General features: G+C 46.5%; 2 protein-coding genes across 2 annotated transcripts in view; one reads left to right on the forward strand and one right to left on the reverse strand.

The window, feature by feature from the left end:
• Positions 1–6,882: 6,882 nt before the first annotated feature.
• Positions 6,883–13,400, forward strand: LOC309360271 (chemokine-like protein TAFA-1). Its single transcript, XM_081894951.1, has 5 exons — positions 6,883–7,567; positions 11,118–11,296; positions 11,910–12,050; positions 12,664–12,788; positions 12,960–13,400. The coding sequence occupies exons 2-5, from the start codon at positions 11,149–11,151 to the stop codon at positions 12,975–12,977; spliced, it is 432 nt and encodes a 143-aa protein (XP_081751077.1). The 5' UTR covers positions 6,883–7,567; positions 11,118–11,148; the 3' UTR covers positions 12,978–13,400.
• A 212-nt stretch (positions 13,401–13,612) lies between these two features.
• TIMM17B (translocase of inner mitochondrial membrane 17B) overlaps positions 13,613–24,443 on the reverse strand; it is an 11,679-nt gene continuing 848 nt past the window's right edge. The window contains exons 2-6 of the mRNA XM_081894904.1: positions 22,380–22,479; positions 17,526–17,589; positions 15,875–16,003; positions 15,654–15,764; positions 13,613–14,781 (exon numbers count right to left, since the gene is read on the reverse strand). Of these exons, the coding sequence (XP_081751030.1) occupies positions 14,693–14,781; positions 15,654–15,764; positions 15,875–16,003; positions 17,526–17,589; positions 22,380–22,479 (493 nt within the window). The 3' untranslated portion in view covers positions 13,613–14,692. The remainder of the gene's footprint in view (positions 14,782–15,653; positions 15,765–15,874; positions 16,004–17,525; positions 17,590–22,379; positions 22,480–24,443) is intronic.

Raw genomic sequence — 24,443 nt, forward strand, 5'->3', positions numbered from 1 at the left:
CAACCCATCCCCGACGCTTTGCTTTTAACCCTGTCATCACCCGGACAGAGCCAGCCCCTTAAGGCGGGGGTAGCCAACCCAGGATCATGCTGGCCGGGTGCGGAGGTAGCGCGTGTCATTTTAGAGGGTAGCACTTAATTTTTTTGCAAATTTCCTCGCGGGGGGGTGGTCTTGAAAATATTTTTTTTGGGTGTGAGGAATTAAAATCTGCTATTATTTTTGTGATTGGACAACATTTTGCTTGGCAAGCCTGCAGTTTTGGCACATAAACTGCATTTGGAAGATCAAATAATTTTACCTTCTGAAAATGTCCAGTAATGCTAAACAACAACAGCAGCAAATATTAATAAATAATATAACTGAAATTACTTGGCAATCACTTTTAATGATTTCTATGCAGTTTTACACATCTTTTACTTACCAAGAGTTACCAGAAAAATGCCCATTACATACCTCCCCCCTTTTCCCTTCTCTATACATCTGTTTTGTGCCACATGTCCCCAAGATATACTTGAAAATAAGTATATACTTATGCCAGTGTATACTTTCACTTTAGCCTGTTAAAACAAGGAAGACCTGAGTTTCCCCATGGAACAATGTATTCTTGCCTCTTTGCATTGTGGGAAATCCTCCATTATTCCCCTACCCCGGCATAGACAAACTCCGTCCCTCCAGATGTTTGGGACTACAATTCCCACCATTCATAGCTAGCAGGACCAGTGGTCAGGGATGATGGGAATTGTAGTCCAAAACATCTGGAGGGACGGAGTTTGCCTATGCCTGCCCTAGCCTGAGATCACTTGGGCAACTAACCTATAGGGAAGTACCTGAATCTGCCGTTGTTTGCTCAGATGCTCTGCATAGAGCATGGGTAGGCAAACTAAGGCCCAGGGGTCAGATCCAGCCCAATTGCATTCTAAATCTGGCCCACGGACAGTCTGGGAATCAGTGTGTTTTTACATGAGCAGAATGTGTGCTTTTATTTAAAATGCATCTCTGGGTTGTTTGTGGGGCATAGGAATTCATTCATCCCCCCCCCCCCACACAAAATAGTCCGTCCCCGCAGAAGGTCTGAGGGACAGGGGACCGGCCCCCTGCTGAAAAGGTTTGCTGATCCCTGGCAAAGGGGATGCCTGATTGGCTTCCTGGTTGTCTTTATCAAACGCAAATGCTTTGTGTAAAACTGTGTCCGGAACCATGTGAAACTTGCTACATCCTTAGCAATGTCACACCTTGACTTGCCTGAGCCACTGTAACCCTGCCTTAAGTGTGCTGTATTTCTGACGTTTGCAAAAGGGGATGTCCTTCTTCATGCCAAAAGGCAAACATTTAAAAACTGTGTTTTTTCTTAGTTCTGGGTCCTTCGCCTCCTGATAAATGGGGGCGGGGTGAAGACTCTGTTGCAACAGATAATAAAAGATCAGCTTTGCTTCCACTGGATTTCTGCCTCAGGCAGGTGGCAGGAGGCCTTGCCTGATGAAGTCTCTCCCCTCACCAGTGAGGGTCTGTGCAAGCAACAGTGCCCAAATGCTGGGCCAATGAACTCAGGTCAGCAGAGAACATCCGTAGCCTACCTTTCTGCAAAACCATGTCACACAAAACGACACCACAAAGCCTCCCACTTCACCAACCCTAATGGAACAGCCAGCAACAATTCTGGTTCTCTCCAGATGGGCATTCTGCTGCCACGACTGGCCAAACACCCAAGAGCTCTCTTTGGCTAGCAGAATCACAGCCGGGATGCGTGGAACAGAACAAGCTGTCTCTGTGCTCACAGCATTTCATTGCAAGCCAAAAGGGGGGAAATATACCCACAGGTCCTGCAGCCTGTCCCTCACAGCCTCGCATGGGTGTGGAGCTAAAGATTGAGTACCCAGGTGACACCACTCCTTTCTCACCTGCTTACATACACCTGCTGTGCACCCCGTCAGAGGACTACGTGCTCCTGCTGCTATCGCTCATCATTCTCCCTGTGTGTCTTCTTTTGCTACTCACAGGCTGTTATCCCACAGGTACAGACCCATCCTGCAGACTGTCTTAGGCTGATCACGAGTGAGGTCCACCCCACGATGAGCAGCAGTGACCAGGATGCTCCTGGCTGTTCTTCCAGGGGTATCCGAATGCTGGCAAGCTCAAGTGGTCACATGGATCAGAAGTTGTTTGTTGATATTTTATTAGAAGAACTTCAGGTACAAAAATAAAGTAATAAAAGAGGGAGAAAGGGAGAAAGGAAGTGTGAAAAATTCTATACCTATTGTATGGAAGTTGACAACTGGACAACAAAAAAGGGATTTTCTATGTGCCCTAACTGTGGCCAGAAGATTTATATTGATTAATTGGAACAATAAAGATAGAATCCCCTTTAATCAATGGATTGATGACATGACAACACTTGTAACATATGAAGGGATTAGTTATATAGACATAGACTTTTCTTTGGATATATTGATATTTGGAATGAGCTTATATAAAATACAGTAGGTTACTAATAATCATGTATTAGGACAATAATAATATCTATATATTTATATAATAATGTCTAGCAATGTAACTGTGCATACTTACTGTATTTTTCACATGGATCAGAAGTTAAGGCAGGGAGAAAAATGTAGGGCATTCCTGAAAATATTTCTGAAAGCTATAAACACCTCTTGTGTGGACACACACTAGAACAGACAAGTGTTGTGCCCCTGGGAGACTGAGGAAAGGGTCGTAGCTTAGGGGCATGGCCTGCCTAGACAAGACCCCAGCATGACCCGGTAGGGCTGGAATTGTCCCCTGTCTGCAACCCTGAAGAGCTGCTCCCAGCCAGCAGATGATACTGACTGAGTTGGATCAATGTACTGCCTTGGTGTGAGGTAGCTTCCTATCTTCCTATGAGCTGCATTAGTGAAGAATTAATTTGAGCATAATTTTCTCAGAGACAGCAGCTGTTTTTGAAATCAGGAAGTGATCCTGCTGTACCTGTGAGCATGTTCAACCAGAGATTCCTGTAATAACAGCTAGTAGGCAGTAGCAACTCCAACAGTTTGAGGTGGAAGTTTTGCCTTCTAAAAAACCCAGGTGTGTGACTGTTGTGGAATGCAGTCTGTACATGCTCAGAGGTACAATGGCCATTATTCTTTCCTCACATGCTCAAAAACAGGGTCTGGAACAGGCATAGGCAAACTCCAGCCCTCCAGATGTTTGGGACTACAATTCCCATCATCCCTGGCCACTGGTCCTGTTAACTACGGGTGATGGGAATTGTAGTCCCAAACATCTGGAGGGCCGGAGTTTGCCTATGCCTGGTCTGGAAGAACCTAGCTCAAATGAAATCCTGGCTCAGACAAGTCTGTTCCAGTGGGCCTTTTTAAAAGCCACAACACTTCTCTATTTCCGGCTCCCGCAACGGCAAGAGTGTGTGGTTCACAGCTGGTTTTCTTCGTGAGCCACACTTCACAAGGTCTCATTAAGCAAACAAACTGTGATTCCTTTTCATACCTGGCCTAATTAATAAACTGTGTGTTCCACTCCCACCTTGCTTTCTGCCACTGTTCTCACTTCAGAAATGATGGGTCAGGAGCAAACTTGGATTTGAGTCCTTAGGAGGACTTGGTCCCACTCAGTCCCTCACGCCCTATTTTTGAATTGACGTCAGAGCCACAGCTGACAGTTATTATTTATATTATGTCCTTAGTGTACATTGCATTTTTCAGCATAAGAAAAGGAAAAGGGGGGAAAGAAAGGCACGGCCCTTGCCATCAGAAGGTAATAACCTATGCAGGAAGAAGTAAGAGAAGAGGAGACTGGGAGAAATAACAGGATGAATATGAACAGGTGCAGTTATGGGGGACGGACGGAGGTAGACTGGGCCTGGGGAGGTGTCTGAATCTGTGGACCTCTGGATATTGTTGCCCTATCAGGCTAGACTTTTGGCCATACTGACTGGGGCTGGTGGGAGTTGGCATTCAACAACCTATGAAGGGCCACAGGTTTTGAACCCCTGGATTAAAGCAGGATAATTATTATTATTATTATTATTATTATTATTATTATTATTATTATTATTATTCATACCCCGCCCTTCCCAGTTCAACCAGGCTCAGGGCGGCTAACAACAAATTTAAAACACTTTAAAACACTTAATTATAAAAGCAGCACAAAATACAGTATAAAAACATGAATAACAATAAAATTCAAAAATAAAAAACAATTAGATAATCCCCAGGGCTAGCTGGCTGAATTGGTCCTACTTGGGCCAGCGAGGAGGCCAGGGGAGAATTAGCTGTGGGGTCTCAGAGCGGGTGATCTTCATAAAAGGGGAGGGGAAGGGAAGAGAAGGCAAATAAAAGACCAGGCTGAATTCAAATTAAAGGCCAGGTGGAATAGCTCTGTCTTACAGGCCCAACGGAAGGAGGTTAAATCCTGAAGGGCCCTAGTCTCATGGGACAGAGCATTCCACCAGGTCGGAGCCATCACTGAAAAAGCCCTGGCCCTGGTGGAGAACCTGTGGCTCTTCAGCTTTGTTGGACTCCCATCAGCCTCAGCCAGCATGACCAATGATTAGCAACAGCTACTACTTTATCCCCTGTTATTTACCAGCAAGTCTCAGGTTTGGCTACAACAATTCAGAATTAAAAACAGTGGAAACAGTCACAGGAATAGGGCATGTCCTGAAAACACACATCTCGGGAGTCAAAGGCCAATGTGTGTGTCTTCAGAGAGCCAATGTGGTGTGGTGGTTAAGAGCGGTGGACTCGTAATCTGGTGAACCTGGTTCGCTTCCCTGCTCCTCCACATTCAGCTGCTGGGTGACCTTGGGCTCCTCTGAAGTCTCTCAGCCCCACTCACCTCATAGAGTGTTTCTTGTGGGGCAGGAAGGAAAAGAAGAATGTTAGCCGCTCTGAGACTCCTTAGGGTAGTGATAAAGCGGGATATCAAATCCAAACTACTACTCCTCCTCCTCCTCCTCCTCCTCCTCCTCCTCTTCTTCAGTATCTGCTGAAAGCTGTGAAGGTACCAGATGCACCTCTGTGGGGAGGGAATTCCTCGACTTAGGAGCTACCACAAAGAAAGCCCTCTCCCAGGCCACCACCCCAAACTTCTGAGGGTGGTGGGGACCCCTCTGCTGATCTTAACATCTGGGAGGGTCTGTAGAGAAGGAGGTGTTCTTTCATATATTTGGGGTCTAAGTCATCTAGAGCTTTAAGCACAAGTGTGAGCACCTGGAATTAGACCCAGAAACACATTGACAACCAACACAGCTGTTTTAGAACAGGGGTTATATGTGCTCTAAAGGCAACTCCAGACAGTAATCCAGCTGCTGTATTTTGGACCAGTTGATGTTCCCAAGTCATCTTCAAGGGCAGCCCCACAGAGTGCAATAATCCTGGCTGGAAGTTTCCGGAGCGTGGAGTACCATGGCCAGGTCACCTCTGCCCCAAAGGGGCTGTCGCTCATGTACCAGCTGCAGTTGGAAATGGGCACCCCTGGGTCTCAAGGCCACCTCAGTCTCAAGTGACAATGTTGAATCCAGGAGTACTTTGAACCTTCTCCTTCCAGGGGAGTACAACCCTGTCCAGAACGAGGCTGTCTTCCCACCTCCTGGACTCAAGAACTTGGAAAACCATTGTCTCTTCAAGATTTAGCTTGAACCCATCACTACCTCCAAGCACCTGTCTAGCGCCTCAGCCACCTCTCCTGATTTACCGTGTTTTTCGCCCTATAGGACGCACTTTCTCCCCTCCAAAAATGAAGGGGAAATGTGTGTGCGTCCTATGGGGCGAATGCAGGCTTTCGCTGAAGCATGGAGAGCGAGAGGGGTCGGTGAGCACCGACCCCTCTCGCTCTCCAGGCTTCAGGAAGCTATCAGCAAGCCTGGGGAGCCCACGGGAGTTCCCGCAGGGCTCCCTAGGCTGCGGATAGCAGCCTGCTTGCCCGGAGCACGGGGCGCGCTGAAGCAGAGCACCCCGCGCTTCAGGCAGAGATCCGCGGCTGGGGAATAATTTTTTTCCCTTTATTTCCCCCCCAAAAAAACAACAACAAGGTGCGTCCTATGGGCCGGTGTGTCCTATAGGGCGAAAAATACGGTAGATGGAAAAGATAGAGCTGGGTGTTATCTCTATATCAGTAGTACTTCACTCCAAAATGCCTGATGTCAGCCCCCAGTGGCTTCATCTAAATCAGCCTTTCTCAACCTGTGGGTCCCCAGATGTTGTTGAACTGCAACTCCCATCACCCCTAGCTAGCAAGGCCAGAGCTCCGGGATGATGGGAGTTGTAGTCCAACAACATCTGGGGACCCACAGGTTGAGATCCGCTGATCTAAATGATAAACAGCATGGTGGAATCCTGCAGGACACTACTGGCAAGCTTTCAGGGTAACACACCGTGGTCTCCTTTGGTGTTGCACCTTTGAGGTCAACCCACCACTTGACAACAGCAGACCTATCAATAATTTTTGCAACCTCCTCCTCACATAGTTGTCATTGGCCAGAAATTGCTTTTTTTGGGAAAGGGACACTGATGAAAGTATGTGTGTGGAGGCGAAAGTATCAGGGATGAGATGAAACACCACCGTGGTGGCAGAGACTGGTTATGAAGTCCCAGATGAGAGAGCAAAAGGATGTATCATACATTTCACCATCATCCTGTACCTTAATATCAAACCACATACAGTAGTCCCTGCAAACACATTCTTTTAACATATCAAGGGCATGCTGGATTATGTTTTAAAATAAAGGTTGGGTTTCAAGTCCTCATCGTTGCAGACTACAAAAAACAAATCTAAACTTGAAAATGTGCACCACTTACTGACCCTGTAGCAGTGACATTGCTACAAGCACAGATCAGGTGCCATTCTGGTCAGTATTCAGACATGTTCCTTTATTTGCAGGGCCCTGAAAGAGCCTATGCTCTCGGATATTGAAGACCTGCAGAGCGATAGAAATCTGTTGTTGCATCCCTACAAAATATCCTCTTTTGTGACTCCAACGTTTAACAGTTCACTCCTAAAGTGAGAAGCAGTGAAGTCAAGAAAAAAAAAAGCTGGCAAAGTTCTATGCTGGGCTCATCGCCCAGTGAGAGTGGGGCTGGGTTGCCAAATCTGTAGGAGGCGGCCTTGTGTGGGTGTCTTAGGAAGGCTGTTTGGACAGAGAGTATAAGGGAGTGACAGTCTGGATCTCTCTTTCTATCACACATGCAAATCCGTGTACACAGATATCAGTCAAGCTCGGAAGCTGAAGAATAGTCAGATTCAAAAACTGACACAGATACTGAGACATCTGCTGGGTTACAGAAGGAGTGCTGAGAGCCAGGACGTTTGGTTCTGTCCCCAGATCTGGATGGGAGAGCAGCTCAGTTGCTAGATCATAAGGGGGTTGTGATCAGGAGAGATCAAAGCTGCAAGAACAGTTACTTTGGTTCCAGGACTTTGTGCTCAGTGCCCACCTCCCACCACTTCCCAGCAAACTGAGTACGGGAATAGATAGTCAGAACAAAGAGGAAGATGTGTCAGGGTTCAAGGTATCCCTCCATGGCTGGGACAGAGAGGTGAGAAAACTTCAGCACCTAGGACAGAGTCACAGGTAAGGTTTGATTTCTGCTATATGAGAAATAAGGGTGTTTTATAAGTTGTGTGACTGGCTCGGAAGAATTGGATCAAGGGGCAACCAATTAGTTTCTCAAGTCTTTTGTAGCTGGAGGTGTCTTGGCACCATAAAAATTGAAGGCAAATAAGAAGCAATGTGCATATTTTGCTGAGCCAACTTGACATTTTAAAAAACGATCCAGAATTTCAAATGGAACTAAAATGCAACATTCTTTTACTATAATGCTGTTACAGTGGGTCTGAACCCAAATAAGCTCTTGAAAGTTTGTGTTTTAATAAGATATCGTTTCATCTATCCCATGTGTCTCAGATCTTTTGCACTTGCTTCCTTCTTCACTAGACGGTGTCCATATTATGGGTATTGAGGTGGGTGAAAGGGTTAAATCCTAAACAGGACACACAGCTTCCTGCTTAGGGTTAAGGTTACTATTTCTCAGCCTAAACCTACTTCTCAGGGTTGTTGTGCATGAATTGAGAGGACAAAACTATATTTGAGCACACTCTGAACCACTGGGATGAAGCAAGAAATAAATTGTTTATTTCACAATTCACATTGATGTCCCTGGTGCCTTACTGACCCAATGTTGTGCAGTGATTAGAATGTCAGACTGGGATTGGGGACTTGCAGGTTCAATCCTCACTCAGCCATAAAGCTCCCTGGGTGGTGATCTTGGGCCAGTCTGTCTCAGCCAGCCTAGCTCTCAGGGGGTGTCTGTTCTGAAGTTAAAATGGAAAGGGAGAACGTTGCATGCCCTATTGAGCTTTTCAGAGAAAAGGTGGGATATAGATGTCATTAAGTAAGAAAGCACCTGGAATTAACTTACGGAGAAATGTATTTCCTTTTAAAGATCCCTGTTCCACGGAGCTTACGATGAGCACTTCTACATGGGGTGAACTAAGAGTGGGAGAAGCAGAGGAGAAAAATGGGAGGAGCAAGGGCAACAGGGCATACATTTTCTCTCTTCAGAGCAGTTGCATATTACTTTACTTTAATGGCAACTAATTAGTCCCTGGTTAATTCTCATGCTGCAATTGCACTGTGTCTACTTCCTGCAAGGAACTGCCATCCCACGATTCCTTGCCAACAGTACAGTAATGGAACTCTGTACAATAATTACTCTAATTGCCAGGACTGTTGCAGTTTATGGTAGGCACAATCTGACCGTCAGTCTTGCATGACTTTCTTTTATTCACATACCAATTGTTCATCAGTATGTTTTGGATTTACAAAGCCAGTGTGAAAGTTCCATCTCTCTGGTGATTAAGTTCTGTAAATCTCGGTCAAATTATCCTTAATATGCACAGTTGCTCAGATACTGTATTCATAAACAGAAAGGGGGGAAATAGTTTCAGTTAAAGTCACAATCAGTGGTCATAGTTGCATAGCTACCGGGCAGTCTTGTGCATGTCTACTCAGAGTAAGCAATCCATGGGAGCTTACTATCTAGGTAACTGTTTCTAAGATTGCATCCACAGGCAGAAACCTGCCCTCTTGCTTAGGAAGAGTCTTAAGAACCTGAGAAGCCTTGAGATTACTGTATCAGGGACTGTATCAATCACTAATAGTGACAAAGTGCTAGTGCAAATATACTGGCGCTCACTTATTTGAGCAGAAAAAGCAGGTGTAGTGTTGTCTAGCCTCAACTATACAGTGGACAGATCAAGAGTCAGAGCAAAGGAAGTTTGGCAACGATCCCTTTTGGTAAAATTGGTTTGCATTTGGCAGCATTCCAATAGTTGAAAGGGTAAAGTGCCCTTATCCATGATCTGCTGAAAATACCTGGCCAGTGAGAGAGACTTAACCGTGCCCAACAGCTGAATTCAGAGGAAGTGGAGCTCAACTGCCAAAGCACCAGGGGCTGTATGGGTGCAAGGATTTGCTGGGAGACTTATGGAACGGCCACCACTAGGTTCTGAAGTGAAAAAAATTATGGCAGAGAATGGAATAAATGCATTCTGTCTCTCCCTAAAATTCAGTATTTTTGTGATTCTTCTTGAGTATGCAGATAAGCCTCGCCTTATCTGTCTCCATTATGCTGAAGGAATTCAAACATCACCATCCCTTTGGAAGACTCTAAGCATGGGAGATTTGCAGGGTGTAGTCTAGAGAAGTGTTTCCCAACCTTGTGCCTCCAGCTGTTTTTGAACTACAACTCCCATCATCCCTGACTACCAAGACCAGTGGCAAGGGATGATGGGAATTGTAGTCCAAAAACAGCTGGAGGCACAAGGTTGGGAAACACTGGAGTGTGCCAGGCTGCATTGCATTCACCTCTCATGTATTTCTGCAACAAGACTGGAGCCTGTTGGAAGGAGAGCAATGATCTGGGGTTGTTGTTGTTTAATTATTGTTGGTCAGAAAATCATGAACCCACAATCTTGTATGATAAATGAGCATTATTTCCTACTGCATGGATGCACTGTGTACATGTGATCTATGTGTAATGTTTTCCTTACACAGGCGTGATATCTGTATAGGAATTAATGCGTGAGGAAAAAGTCCACAAAGATATCAGCCTGGGCAGTCTTCCTGAAGAGGCATTTGTGGTTGCCTGGAGAAGGAGCAGCCAATCTTCCTTAGCCTACACGAAACAACATATATATATGTATATTGCACAAGTTGCAAACCACTGTGGGAATAATTCATTTTGAACAGCAGGTAATAAATGTCTTAAATGCAACATACAAAAAATGTGTGCATGGACAGGATAAGGCCTTCAATAGCTAAAAGTTGCGATGGCTCTATACTCCCTCCAAGTCCCAGTCACTGGGGAATAATTGCAAAGAGGACTATTGTACCCATCTCCTGCTTGTGTTACCCTCCGCCAAAAAAGGCCTCTGACTGGCCACAGAGTGCTGGACTAGACAGGTGTTTGATCTCACCCAGCACAGCTCATCTTTTGTCCTACAATATAAGAAAAGCACAGAGCTATAGAAATATACCGTATTTTTTGCTCTATAAGACTCACTTTTTCCCTCCTAAAAAGTAAGGGGAAATGTGTGTGCATCTTATGGAGCGAATGCAAGCTGTGCAGCTATCCCAGAAGCCAGAACAGCAAGAGGGATTGCTGCTTTCACTGCGCAGCGATCCCTCTTGCTGTTCTGGCTTCTGAGATTCAGAATATTTTTTTTCTTGTTTTCCTCCTCCAAAAACTAGGTGCGTCTTGTGGTCTGGTGCGTCTTATAGAGCGAAAAATACGGTATTTGTTTTCCTTGGGGGCAGGGGTCTCTCATGCCTATGTGACCATGGACTTCCCAAGAGCCCAAGACATTAATGAGCTGTCTGCCAAACTTTCTGGAGAGCCAAATCAAACTTTTGAGAAAAAGCACATACTATATAGTCCACAAGGGGCAGCGCCACTTCAGAATGCAAGTGGGTGGAATTGTATGTGTGAATGCTCCCTGCACATTAAAAAAAAATCTCTCCAACCCACAGAAAACTGGCTTAAGAAAGAACCTGATGGGCCAAGGAAGAAACACTACTAACTGTTACGAGGATCTCCTCTCTCTTCCCACCCTTCCCCCAGCCCCACTGCCCTCCTCTCCAGACCTACCACAATGTGTCCTTCTGCTCCAGTTATCGTCATGGCTTTTAGCATCCTCCTGTGTCAAGGAATCTGTGCTCAGGAGTTCCCTATTCACACTCAACAGCATCATCATGACCAGTACTGGTACCAAACCACAGGAGATCAAGTCCCAGTGATCAGTGAGTCATTTTTCTTTTGGAGAAGGCGTTTTGGATATGCAAGAAGCAAAAGGTACCCGCTCTCTGTCTTGTGATTAGGACGCTAGATTTGGGTCTTTGGCTTGCTTTCAGTTCCGTCACATCTACTCGGAAAAGAGAGCCAAGCTATACATTGCCCATTTTACACCGCTGTATTTTACTTGCTGAAGTCCCAATTATTTCATGCACGCACCATTACACCACCTGCATTTTTCCTGTACATTCTCAACTTTCAAAGCGTGATTGAGCAAGACCTTCAGTTAGGAAGGCAAACCGTTGATGGAGTCTTTGTGAGTCCCCCAGGCCAGAACAGTGTGTGCTGAAACTCCACACAGGGGCAGCACCACACAAAATATGGTATTGGAAGATTTCAGGCAGCCAACACTCATGATGTGATAGGGGCAGGCATTACAATATATATGTGACAGTCTAATGCCAATAAGGGAAACAAAGCTTGGGGAAAGGTTAGGAGCTGGGACTCTCACAGACCAAAGCTATAGCCGATGAGAAAGGAGTGTGCAGGACTTTGCTGTGGTTTCTCAAAGGGAGCTCTTGATGGCTCCCACCTCAGGTCTTTGTTTCCTCCCTGCTCCAGGTGGCGGCACCTGCAAGGTGATTGCTATCCGCCGCTGCTGTAACCGCAACCACATCGAGGAGAGGTCCCAAACCATCCAGTGCTCCTGTCTCCCGGGGAAAGTGGCTGGGACAACCCGTGGCAAACCTTCTTGCGTGGATAGTAAGTGCTTGGAGCCAAGGCCTCTCCCCATTTCCAGAGGGAGGGAAGTTAAGGGGGACCAAGGAACATGCAAGGAACCCAAACACCTGGGGCCTTGCAGAGGGGAGAGAATAGGAAAGTGACTGGAGGCAGGATGGGGAAGGGCTATTGTCTTTTAACTGGAAAGAGGCCAGAATGTTGGAGGGAATGATGGTGAAGCGAGAGAATTCAGGGACGGAAGATGAAAGGGGTTGATCACTGCAGTCCCCTTTCTGAGAGGTAAAGGTAAGGGGAAATGACAAATGTTAGCTGTGTAGAGGATCCCTTGGGCAAAGTGCAAGGGAATGGATTGGTGAAAGTGGTAACCCAGCCCTTCAAGCCTATGGGATTTACTGAACTTTAAAAAAAAAATTATAATGCAATCTGCCTTGAATCTTTGGGGCAGAGCAAGATGCAAACCTTAGAGCAGCCAGGCAAGTCAATCTTTTTGGTCTGTGGCTCAGGAGGATGTTGGGAGGCTCACAGCTGCTCCTGACCTATAGCTTGCCTGTCCTAAAGCGTTTGCATGGATAGGAGAGGCTGTCCACTTTGGAACAAGTGGTGGCAGAGACAGATCCTTATTTCTACTCTGCAGCTTCCATTGTAACTGGAAAGTGGTGGTGTGACATGGAGCCCTGCCAGATTGAAGAGGAGTGCAAAGCGCTGCCTGACAATTCCGGCTGGATGTGCTCACTAGGAAACCGTGTCAAAACCACCAAGGTACTAGTCCCTTAACATTCCCCACAGGAGGTGAAGCCTACAAAGGGCAAATGTGTACCAAGACTCCTTTTCCACTTCCCAGCTGCTACCCTGTCTTGCTTTCCATTTTGTTTTTTAAGCAGGTCCTGTGGAAAAGGCTCACCTCCTTCCTCCATTTGTTTTCCCTTTCAGATCCACCCCAGGTATTGAGATCTGCAACGCCAAAGGATTCACCTCCCAAATGAATACAACAGATACCTGGTGATGGCCAAAGGACTTTGCTACAAATGCTAGTACCTTGCAAAGCCACAGGACCAAATATCACAAAGGAAGCTGCACTGCTCAATTAGCTGCGATGGGGAAGATCAAGTGGCCGGGGAGAGCAGGTGCTGGTACCCAGATTGGGCTTTGGTGCCTTTTCCAACGGTTGCTGCCGTCCTTGGCTAGGAATGGGATCAAAGACCTTTTCGCCTTTATTGGAGCAAAGGCTAAAATCTGTTTCCCTGGATTAATAGCAATGCAGCATGTCAGCTCAGACTCCTTCTGTACCTCCTCGATGCAACTTGCACAGTTAACTCCTCCCCTCCTTCGCTCCCTTTTGGCAGATGTCTAATTAAACTCTCCGGGACAGAAGCCATAGAGCCAGTTTGTATTTACACCTGTAACAGATAATACATACCATATTTCTTTGAAAAGATCTTAAAACACAAGGAAGCCAAAGAGAAGGGGATTTGCAGTCCGAAAAGTGTGCTATAAAGAGGTCTGGTTTTATATGTAAAGATGCACTCAGTTTTAATGAGCATCATAGCAAATCATTGATATATATATAAAATAGGGGTTTTCCCCCGACATGTTAGTAGGCTTTTGTATAAAAATGGAAGTGCATGGACCCAGCATTAAAAACATATAAAACGGCAATCACCATTCATTTTCAAGGATCAGAAATGTTTGGCTCAGATGTGGAGGGTTATGTCAACCTGGATCCCAGCAGAGCCTCAGATCCTTCTGCACCCCACAATTAAAAGGGTTGTTTCTTTATGCTGGGTGGAAACTTCAGGCAGATCAGAAGCTCTAAGTCCATCTCTGGCTCTCCAACCTGTCTCCGTTTGAAACGTTAAAGATGGTGGAGGTCGGTGCGTCACATTATTGGGGCTAAAACTTGTCTCCAGGGCAGGCCTGCGCAACTGATCCACTAAGCTGAATGCGGTCAACCAACCATGTTATCCCTGCAGCCTGCTACGCCTTTTGACAACCCCCTGTTTCTGCAGCCTCAAGCAGGCATCAAAAACAGAGGGATTAACTGAGTCCCTGATGTAGAATAAGGAGTCTTATTTTGGACGTCGTGGCTCTTGATACATGGGCTCAGCTTTTCCTTGCTACCATCGCACCCTGTTAACTGCACACAACACCTGGTAAACCAGGCCCACACTGCTCTGCCGACAGATTTTTGCAAGCTAACCTGGGACGGGCTCTCCGACTATGGAGAAAGCAGGAGAAGCCCCACCGCTCAAAAGCCAGGGAGAGACAGCCTTTCTAAAGTCCTTCGTCATGACCATTTAATTGTTTATAGACACATCCAGAAGCTACAAAGCTAAGAAACGTTGTCTCAGGATTCGTGTTAGCCAATCACCCAGCACAGGCTCTGGCTCCCCCAGCACACATGGAAGGATTCCTGGGGCTCATCGTGCCATCAACGCAAAAGCCCACCAGAGAGGTAGATATTACATGGTTCAAATATCGCTTAAGCCCCTGACCCCTTTCCCTCCCTGCCTCCTTTCCAAAGACAACTCTTGGAATGGCATTCCTTGAATGCTGGGGTTTGTGGGGGGTTTGAGTGCTGCTGTGTGAACGTCTTGAGTAGCTTCAATGGGGAAATTCCTGCTCCAGTCCTACAAAAATAGACATCTCCTTGGACCCAAACAGTTTCATTGATAATGTCCATAGCCTGGATACCCTGGAGGTGGCGAGCCATCCTTAGGAGGCAGCTGACTGGGATCTTCACCAAAGGGGTTGGCTGAGAAGTGAAGACAAGAAGAGACAGTTAGCAGCAGGGAAGAGATGTGATTCATGTTTTGCGCAGCCAAGGGCCACTATCTTTGCGGATAGAAATCAATGGAGGTGCAATCAGGAGGAGAGATGTGGGCGAGGGTGACTCATTAACAGAAAAGTGAAAAGTAAAACCCAACTCCTGCAGCAAGAAAATGCAGAACAGGTTAGAATTTACACCTGTAAAAGGGGCAAGGGAGGGTGTCAGACACCGTGGGAAAGGAGTGCAACTTCTGCAAGCATTTATAGAAGGAGCAGCAAAATGCCAATCGCAGCAAGTGGAGTGGCAGAAGGCTCTGCATTTTGCCAAGGGGGCGGTGGAACGACAAGCACTTGCGTGTATTGTAACACCACCCTGGTGTCAGGGGAGACCAGGCCAGGCACTGTCAGGGCTGGAGGCAAACTTTGCCCCCACAGCAACGCTGCCTGTCACTTCCCTCCCCACACACCCACGTCTGCATGAGAGAGTGGCAGCCGCTCATCCAGGGGGGAGAATGTGCTCTGTATGCTCTCTCTCTCCCACGCAGGTGACACCAGGCTTTTGCCTTCTCCCGAATGAGTTCCAGAATTCACCTGGTTTACTGTGTCCCGCAGAACAGAGCTGCAAGTGACTGAGAACTCAGCCTGCCCCAAACTATATAACCCCACTCCTTTAACCACAAGGAAGCCTGGTTGGGGAGCTATTTTCTCTTAAGAGTGCTGGTGTGATTGTTCAGTGGAACCCTGGGTAGGCTATGGGGCCGAAACCAAAGCACAGAGAGGTCTTTTGGTTCCTAGTCCAAATCCATCCTTCTGGGGGAAATCTCGAGTTCTGTTTCTTGCCGCCATGTTGGAACTTACGGTTCTGGAACTGCTGGGCCGTGTACCTCGTCAGCAAAATCCCGACACCTTCTATCAAGGCAAGCAAGATGCCTCCCATCATAGCCGAGCCGACCATGGCCAAGGGCCCACCTAAGGGGAAAGAACTCTCAGTCCCAACGCCCTGGCTCAGCGTTCAGCCACAGGAGGTTAAGGGGAGAGGTGGAGGCGCTGCGGTTATAGGATCACTGGCCACTACTTACTGCGTGATGCTAACACAGCTCCCGTGAGTGCCCCACTTGTGATGGAGTTCCAGGGATCCTCTTTGCCCCGCATCTTCACTAGGCCGCAGTCGATGGTGGAGAAGAGCCCGCCCCACACGGCAAAGCTGCCTGCGAGGAGGAACACATGGGGAGCATGTGGAGACACCAGCTGGACTCAGGGATGTTCATTTGTAACTGGCACCAAAAGGTATTAGAATTCCGTGCCAAGCAAAGCCAAATGCTTGGCTTACAAAATGTGCCCTGCACACGTGCTGAATTGGGCTGAGACAGGGTAGAACTCTGACAACATGCTGGCAAAGAACCAGGCAGCCTTATGGGGTCGGTGGGAGCACCAGGGATCGATGGGGAGATTGACAGGCTTTGAGCTCCAGAAGAAGGGCCAAGAGCCACTCCAGGACACACAAGTTATATTCTCCCCACGAACAGATTGTTAAACTTATCTCCAAGGACTATGAAAGGCAGAAACCATTTTTTGTTTTGATTTTGTAAAACACTGACTCATGGCTCGTTTGCCAGGCACTTGGAGTTCTGCGCAAGCAGAATCACACAGGTGGCAAGATACTTCCCATCTCCAAGATCACTAATGGTACCATCCCTGTGTCACGTTCAGAGAGGAAGGGTGTGAAGAGAGGCATTCTTAGTGGACGCCTCCCTTCTCTCAAGAAAAGGATGGCTCTACCTCCTACTGTAGGACTTGCCCAAGTTGAACCATGAGGCCACTCCAGAACCACCTCAATAACTACGGGGGGGGGGGGGGAGCTGCATTTTCCAGCTGTAAGCTGAGCCAGAAAAGTAGTGATTTAAGTTAAGGTTTATAATGGTGTAATGTCATTCTATTTCACTAGGATTCATTTATTGAGTCACTTACTAAGGCTACAATCCCAAGCACACTTACCGTATTTTTTTCTCTATAAGACACACTTTTCCTCTCCTAAAAAGTAAGGGGAAATGTGTGTGCGTCTTATGGAGCGAATGCAGGCGGGAGGCTCTGCTCAGCGCTCCCTTTAAAGAGCCCCGTGGAGCTTCTGGGATAGCCTCTTGCTGTTCTGGCTTCTGGGATTCAGAATATATTTTTTCTTTTTTTCCTCCTCCAAAAACTAGGTCGTCTTATGGTCTGGTGCGTCTTATAGAGCGAAAAATACGGTACCTAAAAGTAAGCCTCACTGAATACATATGGTCTTGCTTTTGACCAAACCAATATGAGATTTAACTGTCAGCTTTGGGACTGGGCTATACAACTAACTCAATATGACAAAACAGCCTCCAAGCCAGCACATCATACTCTACACATTCTTCTCTTTAATTCCTGCCTCCCTTGGCCAGCAGTTATCATATTTGATTTATATCACACTTTTCCTGAAACTTCCCCCTGGGATGCCCCACTCCACACATTTTACGGTCATAACGACCTTGTGAGGTGGTCCAAGGTCACATCCAGTGAGCTTCAAGGCTGACAGAGGATTTGAACCGTGGTCTGACACTTTTACCGCAATACAGCACTGCTGGTTCTCCTTTAAAATAAACCAAATCCTGATCCACCTCACCCCACAGTCTGTCTGATCCATCTTTTTATTTACAACACTGCCCACATCCCCACCAGCCAACCCAAGGGTCAGGACACTTCCCTTACCTCCAATCTGTGGTGCTCTGACTCTGATAGCGTTAATGCTGCCTTTGAACCGATGCCTGACACCCTAGGAAAAAGGAGGAGAAACTACCTTAGTCAAAACTCACAATGGACTGGGGGACAAAACCACACCCTGAAAAAAATGTTCAAGCACAGGGTAGAAGAGGCTTTAAGGGGAGCCAAGGTAAGACAATCTCCACATCTCAAGGAACACAGGCACATACAATTCTCACAATTCCAATGATTCTGTGGAGCCAGAAGCCACAAGTCTCGATCCACGGAAGGCAGGTGGGCTCAGGGTGTCTCTGCAACTGCCACTTTCCCACCAGAAAAACAGGTTGCCCACCTGACCTCAGTTATCCAGTGGGATAATCTCAAGCATTAAACTCTCTACAATTTAATCTATGAGAGCCAGACCATGGTGTGACACAACGGGGGGTGAGAATGGGAAACGTCATACAAAACTATACCAAGGTCTGACACACAGAACTGCAAGGCAAACATTGCAAGACAAAAATAGGAAGAGGAGGTACTCTTGTTTTGGAGAGCAACAACATTTTAAATGCATGTACTTTCTTTCAAGTGTTCAAATGGCATGTGCATTATGGCAGTAATCATTTCAACAATGCTGTCGGGCCGGTCACTCCATTAACTCCATACTACAAATATGACAGCTGAGTCTTACCTAAGATAGAAATGGGCAGACTTGAGGTTTGCATGATCTACTGTTCTGCTTAAAACAACAGCAACTGAGAATCCAAGGGGAAGGGGCTGGGGGCAAGAACAAATTTTGCTTGGTCAGTCGAAATGAAAATAACCCTGTTCAATCCCTCCAAGCAATTACCAGGGGGCCGGTCCACTGTCCCTCAGACCTTGTGGGGGGCCAGACTATATTTTTTTGGGGGGGGGGGACTGAACGAATTCCTATGCCCCACAAATAACCCAGAGATGCATTTTAAATAAAAGCACACATTCTACTCATGTAAAAACACGCTGATTCCCTGACCATCTGCGGGCCGGATTGAGAAGGCGATTGGGCCGGATCTGACCTCCTTAGTTTGCCTACCCATGACTTAGAGTTAGGGCATAAATGCTCAAACCTGCATGTGAACAGGACAAAAAGGAGAATAACAGGCTCACAGATGCAAACCACTTGATTGTAGCTCACATCAGAAAGAGCCAAGCACAAAACAGTAGCTCAGAAGGGCAACACCAGTCACAATTACCTATAGATGATGAGAAGCCTTTAACCCCCATAAAATGCATGGGGAAAGCTGCATAAATACCGGTAGCTGGTGAAAGGTAACTAATTAACAGCCACATTTGACACGTAAGGAACATGGAGCCTGACAGCAAAGTAAATAGCCTCCGTTTTAATCCTAGGTTGCCATTCTAAACACTTTTACCTGTAAGTCCTGTTAAAATCAATGGGCAACTTGAGTAAGCAATCATAAGGTCAGACTGTAAACACCTGGGCACACAACTCAATGTAGACTGTTTCTGTAATTAGCTCTTCATCCAGTCTGTCCCCAAAGTATCAATCTGGGAGATAAAACATGGTCCAAACATGGGGGCAAACTAGATGAGATTGTAGGAGACAGGGGACTGGACCTCCTGGTGTTCCCACACAAAAAAGCTAGAAACAAACACAGGGCATCTCAATGAAATCAGGGCTGCACCAGGGAGTGTTTTTGAAAGACACCTTCCCCAATTTAGATCATCCACCACCAATGAAAGATGTTATTTGCCATGCAGAAGGAAACATTCAGGTATCCTCTCTGAAGTACAGTACAGAAGGACCAGCATTCCCATCCCAGCTTGGAGCCGGGAAAGAACACAGGGGGCTTATGCCACTGTTGTGCTGAACTTTGGAAATGCTCAAGAGTGCTTCTGAAGGTCTTCCAGATGCCACAAGCAAGACCCGGTCTCAAGGCCTCCATCTCCCACAACAGACAAAATCAGTCTCAAAACTGGAACGCTGAGTTTTCTCCAAGCACTTACAGCCTGAAGACGGAGAGTAAATGTTCAACACTGAGGAGACAGGCTTGACATACAAGCAGCAGGAGCACAAACTCTACACGCTTGACTCCCAGGCGACAGGGAGGAGGAAGTGGAGCGGCACTTATTGAGATGGTGCCAAAAGTGGCAACGCCACCTGCTCAGAATAGAAATATGTTCTCCCTTGCTGCTGCCTACACAGCCATGAGCAATTTTCTGCCCAGAGATCAGTTCTGCAGCACAAGCCAGTTATAGACCTATAAGCCCAGCGGCCACTTTTGTGGAATCCTACACCTCAAGTTCCGCCCGTGTATTTTCCTCAGGTGAGGGGAAAGGTGTGTGGGGATTCAGGGATGCAGCAATCCTTCTTGCTGTGCCTCAGACCTGCCAATTGTGATGTGATAAGGCAACAACTGTTTTGCATGGGGGTTATGTTCCTGACCCCCACCCGCCCAGCCCCCTTTTCTGACTACAGTGGTACCTTGGTTCTCAAACGCCTTGGTTCTCAAATGCTGAAAACCTGAAGTAAGTGTTCCGGTTTTCGAACGTTTTTCAGAAGCCAAACGTCCAATGCGGCTGTCAGCTATTGTTTCTGGAGCACCTGCGCCTTGGTTTTTGAACATTTCAGAAGTCAAACAGACTTCCGGAACGGATTAAGTTTGGCACTTTGGTTTCTGCTATTTATTTTGCGTTTTTGTTTTTGAGGCTTTTTCGGTTAATTTGTTTTTGCGACTGTGTGGAACCCTGTTCAGCTACTGGTTGACTGATTGTGCGGAAATGGATAAAAAACAATGATCATCAGTGCAGGTAAGGAAAAAAAATAATTTTAATTTTTATCATCTACAAGACCGTCTTATTTATTTTATAGTGCAGTACATTGATTATTGCTTTCATTTTATAGATCAATGGTCTCATTAGATAGTATAATTCATGTTAAATTGCTGCTTTAGGGGTTGTTTTTAAAAGTCTGGAACAGATTCATCTGTTTTGCATTGCTTTCTTTGGGAAAGCGCACCTTGGTTCTGGAACGCTTTGGTTTTGCAACCGACTTCCGGGACGGATTAAATTTGAGAACCAAGCTACCACTGTACTTCTGGGTGCTGTGTGCGTTCACAGTCACACACATATTGAACGCACATAAAATGGTTGTATACTTGTTGTATGAGCAGTTTTAATATGCTGGATGCAATCACACAAAGACTCTTGGTACGGAAAATAAGAATACTAAGTTTATTATAGGAAATACATATTGCACAGTAAATAGTTCTTAGTTCTAGCTACCTAAGTTAGAGATGCAAAGAACCATTCCTAGTCTTTGATATCTGCAGGACAGAGAGATAGGAAAGGAAGATGTCTCCTCTCTCTCTGCTTCAGAGAGGAGAGAAAATTAGATCAGCAACCCCAAGTACCAGTCTAGCAATTTAGTGGAGGTCAGCAAGGGTTAGGTTAGAAAGACAATATAGGAAGGCTGAAGCTTCCTCTCTCAATCTAAATTCTCCAATGCAAAACCCCATCAGCCTTAATATATGCTGCGTTGCATCCCTAAACTTCCAGTAAGGATTGAACCATGAACCACTATTCTGTATTGGCTCTTTAGGGACACCCATTCATGGCAGACAGTACAGTGGATGCTAGGGTTGCGAATGTGATACGTGCGGGAAGCACGTTTGCAACCCACAGCATTCGTGTCTGTGCACGTGCAGGTTGCGATTCGGCGCTTCTGGGCATGCGCAAAGTGCAATTTAGCACTTCTACGCATGCACGACCGCTGAAACCCGGAAGTAACCCATTCCAGTATTTCTGGGGTTCGGTGAGTCCATAACCTGAAAAAACGCAACCTGAAGTGTTTGTAACCCGAGGTATGACTGTACACAGCAATCACCAATTCCCACTAAAGGCACACTTGTGAGGACAGCCGATCCACATTAACTTGTGCTCAGCAGAACCAGTCTGCGATTATTGGCATGCTGGAAGAGCCAACCAACAGCACAGCAAAATGATCACTAGCCATAAAATTTCTGGTTCTCATTGGCAACCAAAAATGTCATATATTAGATCATTTCTTATCTCAGGCAAGTACATTCAAAGTGCATCACCGGCCTTCAAAGCCCTATATGTGTGTTAGGACCTTAACAATTACCTTAACAACGAAACTACCGTATTTTTCGCCCTATAGGACGCACTTTTCCCCCTCCAAAAATGAAGGGGAAATGTGTGTGCGTCCTATGGGGCGAATGCAGGCTTTCGCTGAAGCGTGGAGAGCGAGAGGGGTGGCTTCAGGAGATCGCCTTTCCCACTGTCCCCCGACTTGGTTAGAAGGCTGGCGGGGGGGAGCCTGCTCCTCCTCGTCGCCAGCCCCGCAAACTGTCCCCCACCTTTCCGCTGTCCCCCGACTTGGTTAGAAGGCTGGCAGAGGGCTTCCCCCTCCTCCAGCCCCGCAAGCTGCCAGAGCAATGCCAAAGCTGCACGCTGCTTCGGCATCTCTCTGGGTCCCGTTCTGGGGGGCTGGGGGAGGGGGAAGCTCGGGCTTCCCCCACCCCAGCCCTGCGCCTGGGGGGGAAAATAATTTTTCCCCCCTTTATTCCCCCCCCCCAAATCTAGGTGCGTCCTATGGGCCGGTGCGTCCTATAGGGCGAAAAATACGGTAGTTTGAAAACAAAAGCCAGGCTACTCACAAGCATACAATCTAACAAAGAAAGAGAGTGGAGGGGAAGGGGAAGAATAGGTAGGGAATGTTTTAGGATTTGCAAGAGCCAATCTGGGCCGGGGTTCTTCATGAATCTATGACTTCTGACCCCATCCATGTCCCTCACTTGCAGCTTGAAGGAAAGGGAAGGAGAAAAGAAGGTTGGGACTCACCACTGGAGCATTGCGGAAGCCTTTGACAGCCTGGAAGACACCTCCCCCAATCATCCCCATGGTGAAGGCGCCACCACAGTCATCTACAATTCGCCAGGGGCTGCCAAATGGAAAGAGAAGTGAAGTTAGTGGAGGCCCTGAAAGCCCCCCCAAAGTGAGAAAGAGATGACTTAGAAATGGTGCTAAGCAGCTGGGGGGTGGGCAATCTTAAGAGACCTTAAAGGTAAAAGTAAAGGGACCCCTGACCATTAGGTCCAGCCGTGGCCGACTCTGGGGTCGCGGCGCTCATCTCGCTTTATTGGCCAAGGGAGCCGGCATACAGCTTCCGGCTCATGTGGCCAGCATGACTAAGCCGCTTCTGGCAAACCAGAGCAGCTCATGCAAATGCCGTTTACCTTCCCGCCGGAGTGGTACCTATTTATCTACTTGCACTTTGACGTGTTTTCGAACTGCTAGGTTGGCAGGAGCTGGGACCAAACAACGGGAGCTCACCCCGTCACAGGGATTCAAACCGCCGACCTTCTGATCAGCAAGTCCTAAGCTCTGTGGTTTAACCCACAGCGCCACCTGCGTCCCCTAAGAGACCTTATAGCAACCCAATTAAATTGAACATAGACTAATTTAATATTTGGTTGGAAGCTGCCCAGAGTGGCTGGGGAAGCCCAGTCAGATGGGCGGGGTATAAATAAATTATTATTATTATTCCCTCCACTAGGGCTGGGTGATATATCAATATAGTGTGCAAAACAAGTATGAAGTCCATATCATATCGGCTTCATAATTTTTGACCTGCCAATATATTGTGAATCATGGTGTGTGTGTGTGCGCGCACACACACTATGCAAAAATTACAATGCAGGAAAAACCATGAAGCCAGTCAATGCCTCTCCTACCTAGCTCTGTCCTTATTTCAGAGATCATGATATATTGGTATATCAGGATGTTTAGCTGGTGAAAACCAGATAGCACCCAGCCCACCCCACTGATTTCTTAGTGTTTAGATTTTCCAGGAATACACTCAAGCTCCCAACTTGGTCTCTTATGCCATGTAAATATCCTTTTTTATTTACTGACTGAAAAGTTATTTGTGACCAGTTTGCTGCAACTCTGACCTATATTTTTGTATTATTTAAATGCATCTTTGTTACTCCATCTCAAGTGGGATGAAGTCTAAAATATTTTATTTTGCTTCTTTCTTATGTTTAGGTATTTCTCACTTGAATATAAAAACAGTTTAAAATGATAATAACAATAAAGCTACACATACACTCCACCAACCAAAATACAATAAGGATCAGAACAGGAAAATATTATAGCTATTCAGACAACTCAGTGCTTGTTTGTTTGTAGTTGCACCACATATTGAAATCTTTACTTTATGGGGAAACGTTAGATGAAATGGTAAAGTCAGCACAAATAAAGTGGGCTCAGGATTTAGGTCATAATATACAACTTGTAAGATTAGGAAAAGATGTGGAAGGAAATGGGAGAAAGGAAATGGGAAAAACTTTCCAATTGTCTTTGGACTGTAGGGGCTTGCACCTCCTTGCAAATACAGTCTGGGAAGTATCAGTTAAGCTGAGCAAACTATAAATATGTGTAAGAGATTCAGGAGGTAAGTATTTGCTATCTCAAAGGAATATCCAGGCTACCCAGAAAATGCAATCAAGGAACACATTATCAGGTATCCTGGCAGAGAGGAGAGAATGAACACTCTCAGATTTCTGCTGGAGAACGCCTCCTTCTGTGATATATGTATGTATGATGTTTTGGAGGGTGGTCTTGGGCTACAGGGTGGGCAATTTCAAAAGTCTATACAGTGGTACCTCTGGTTGCGAACTGGATCTGTTCCGGAGGCCCGTTCGCAACATGAAAAGCCCGCAACCTGAAGCGCCGTATCTGCACAGATGTGTGGCATGATTTGGCACTTGTGCGCATGCACAAAGTGCAATTTAGCGCTTCTGCGCAAGCGGCAAAACCCGGAAGTAACCCTTTCCGGTACTTCTGGGTTGCCACAGGATGCAACCTCAAGAAACGTAACATGAAGCAAACATAACATGAGGT

This window comes from Podarcis melisellensis, assembly GCF_964234715.1.
Source record: "Podarcis melisellensis genome assembly, chromosome: 17".
NCBI lineage: Eukaryota > Metazoa > Chordata > Lepidosauria > Squamata > Lacertidae > Podarcis > Podarcis melisellensis.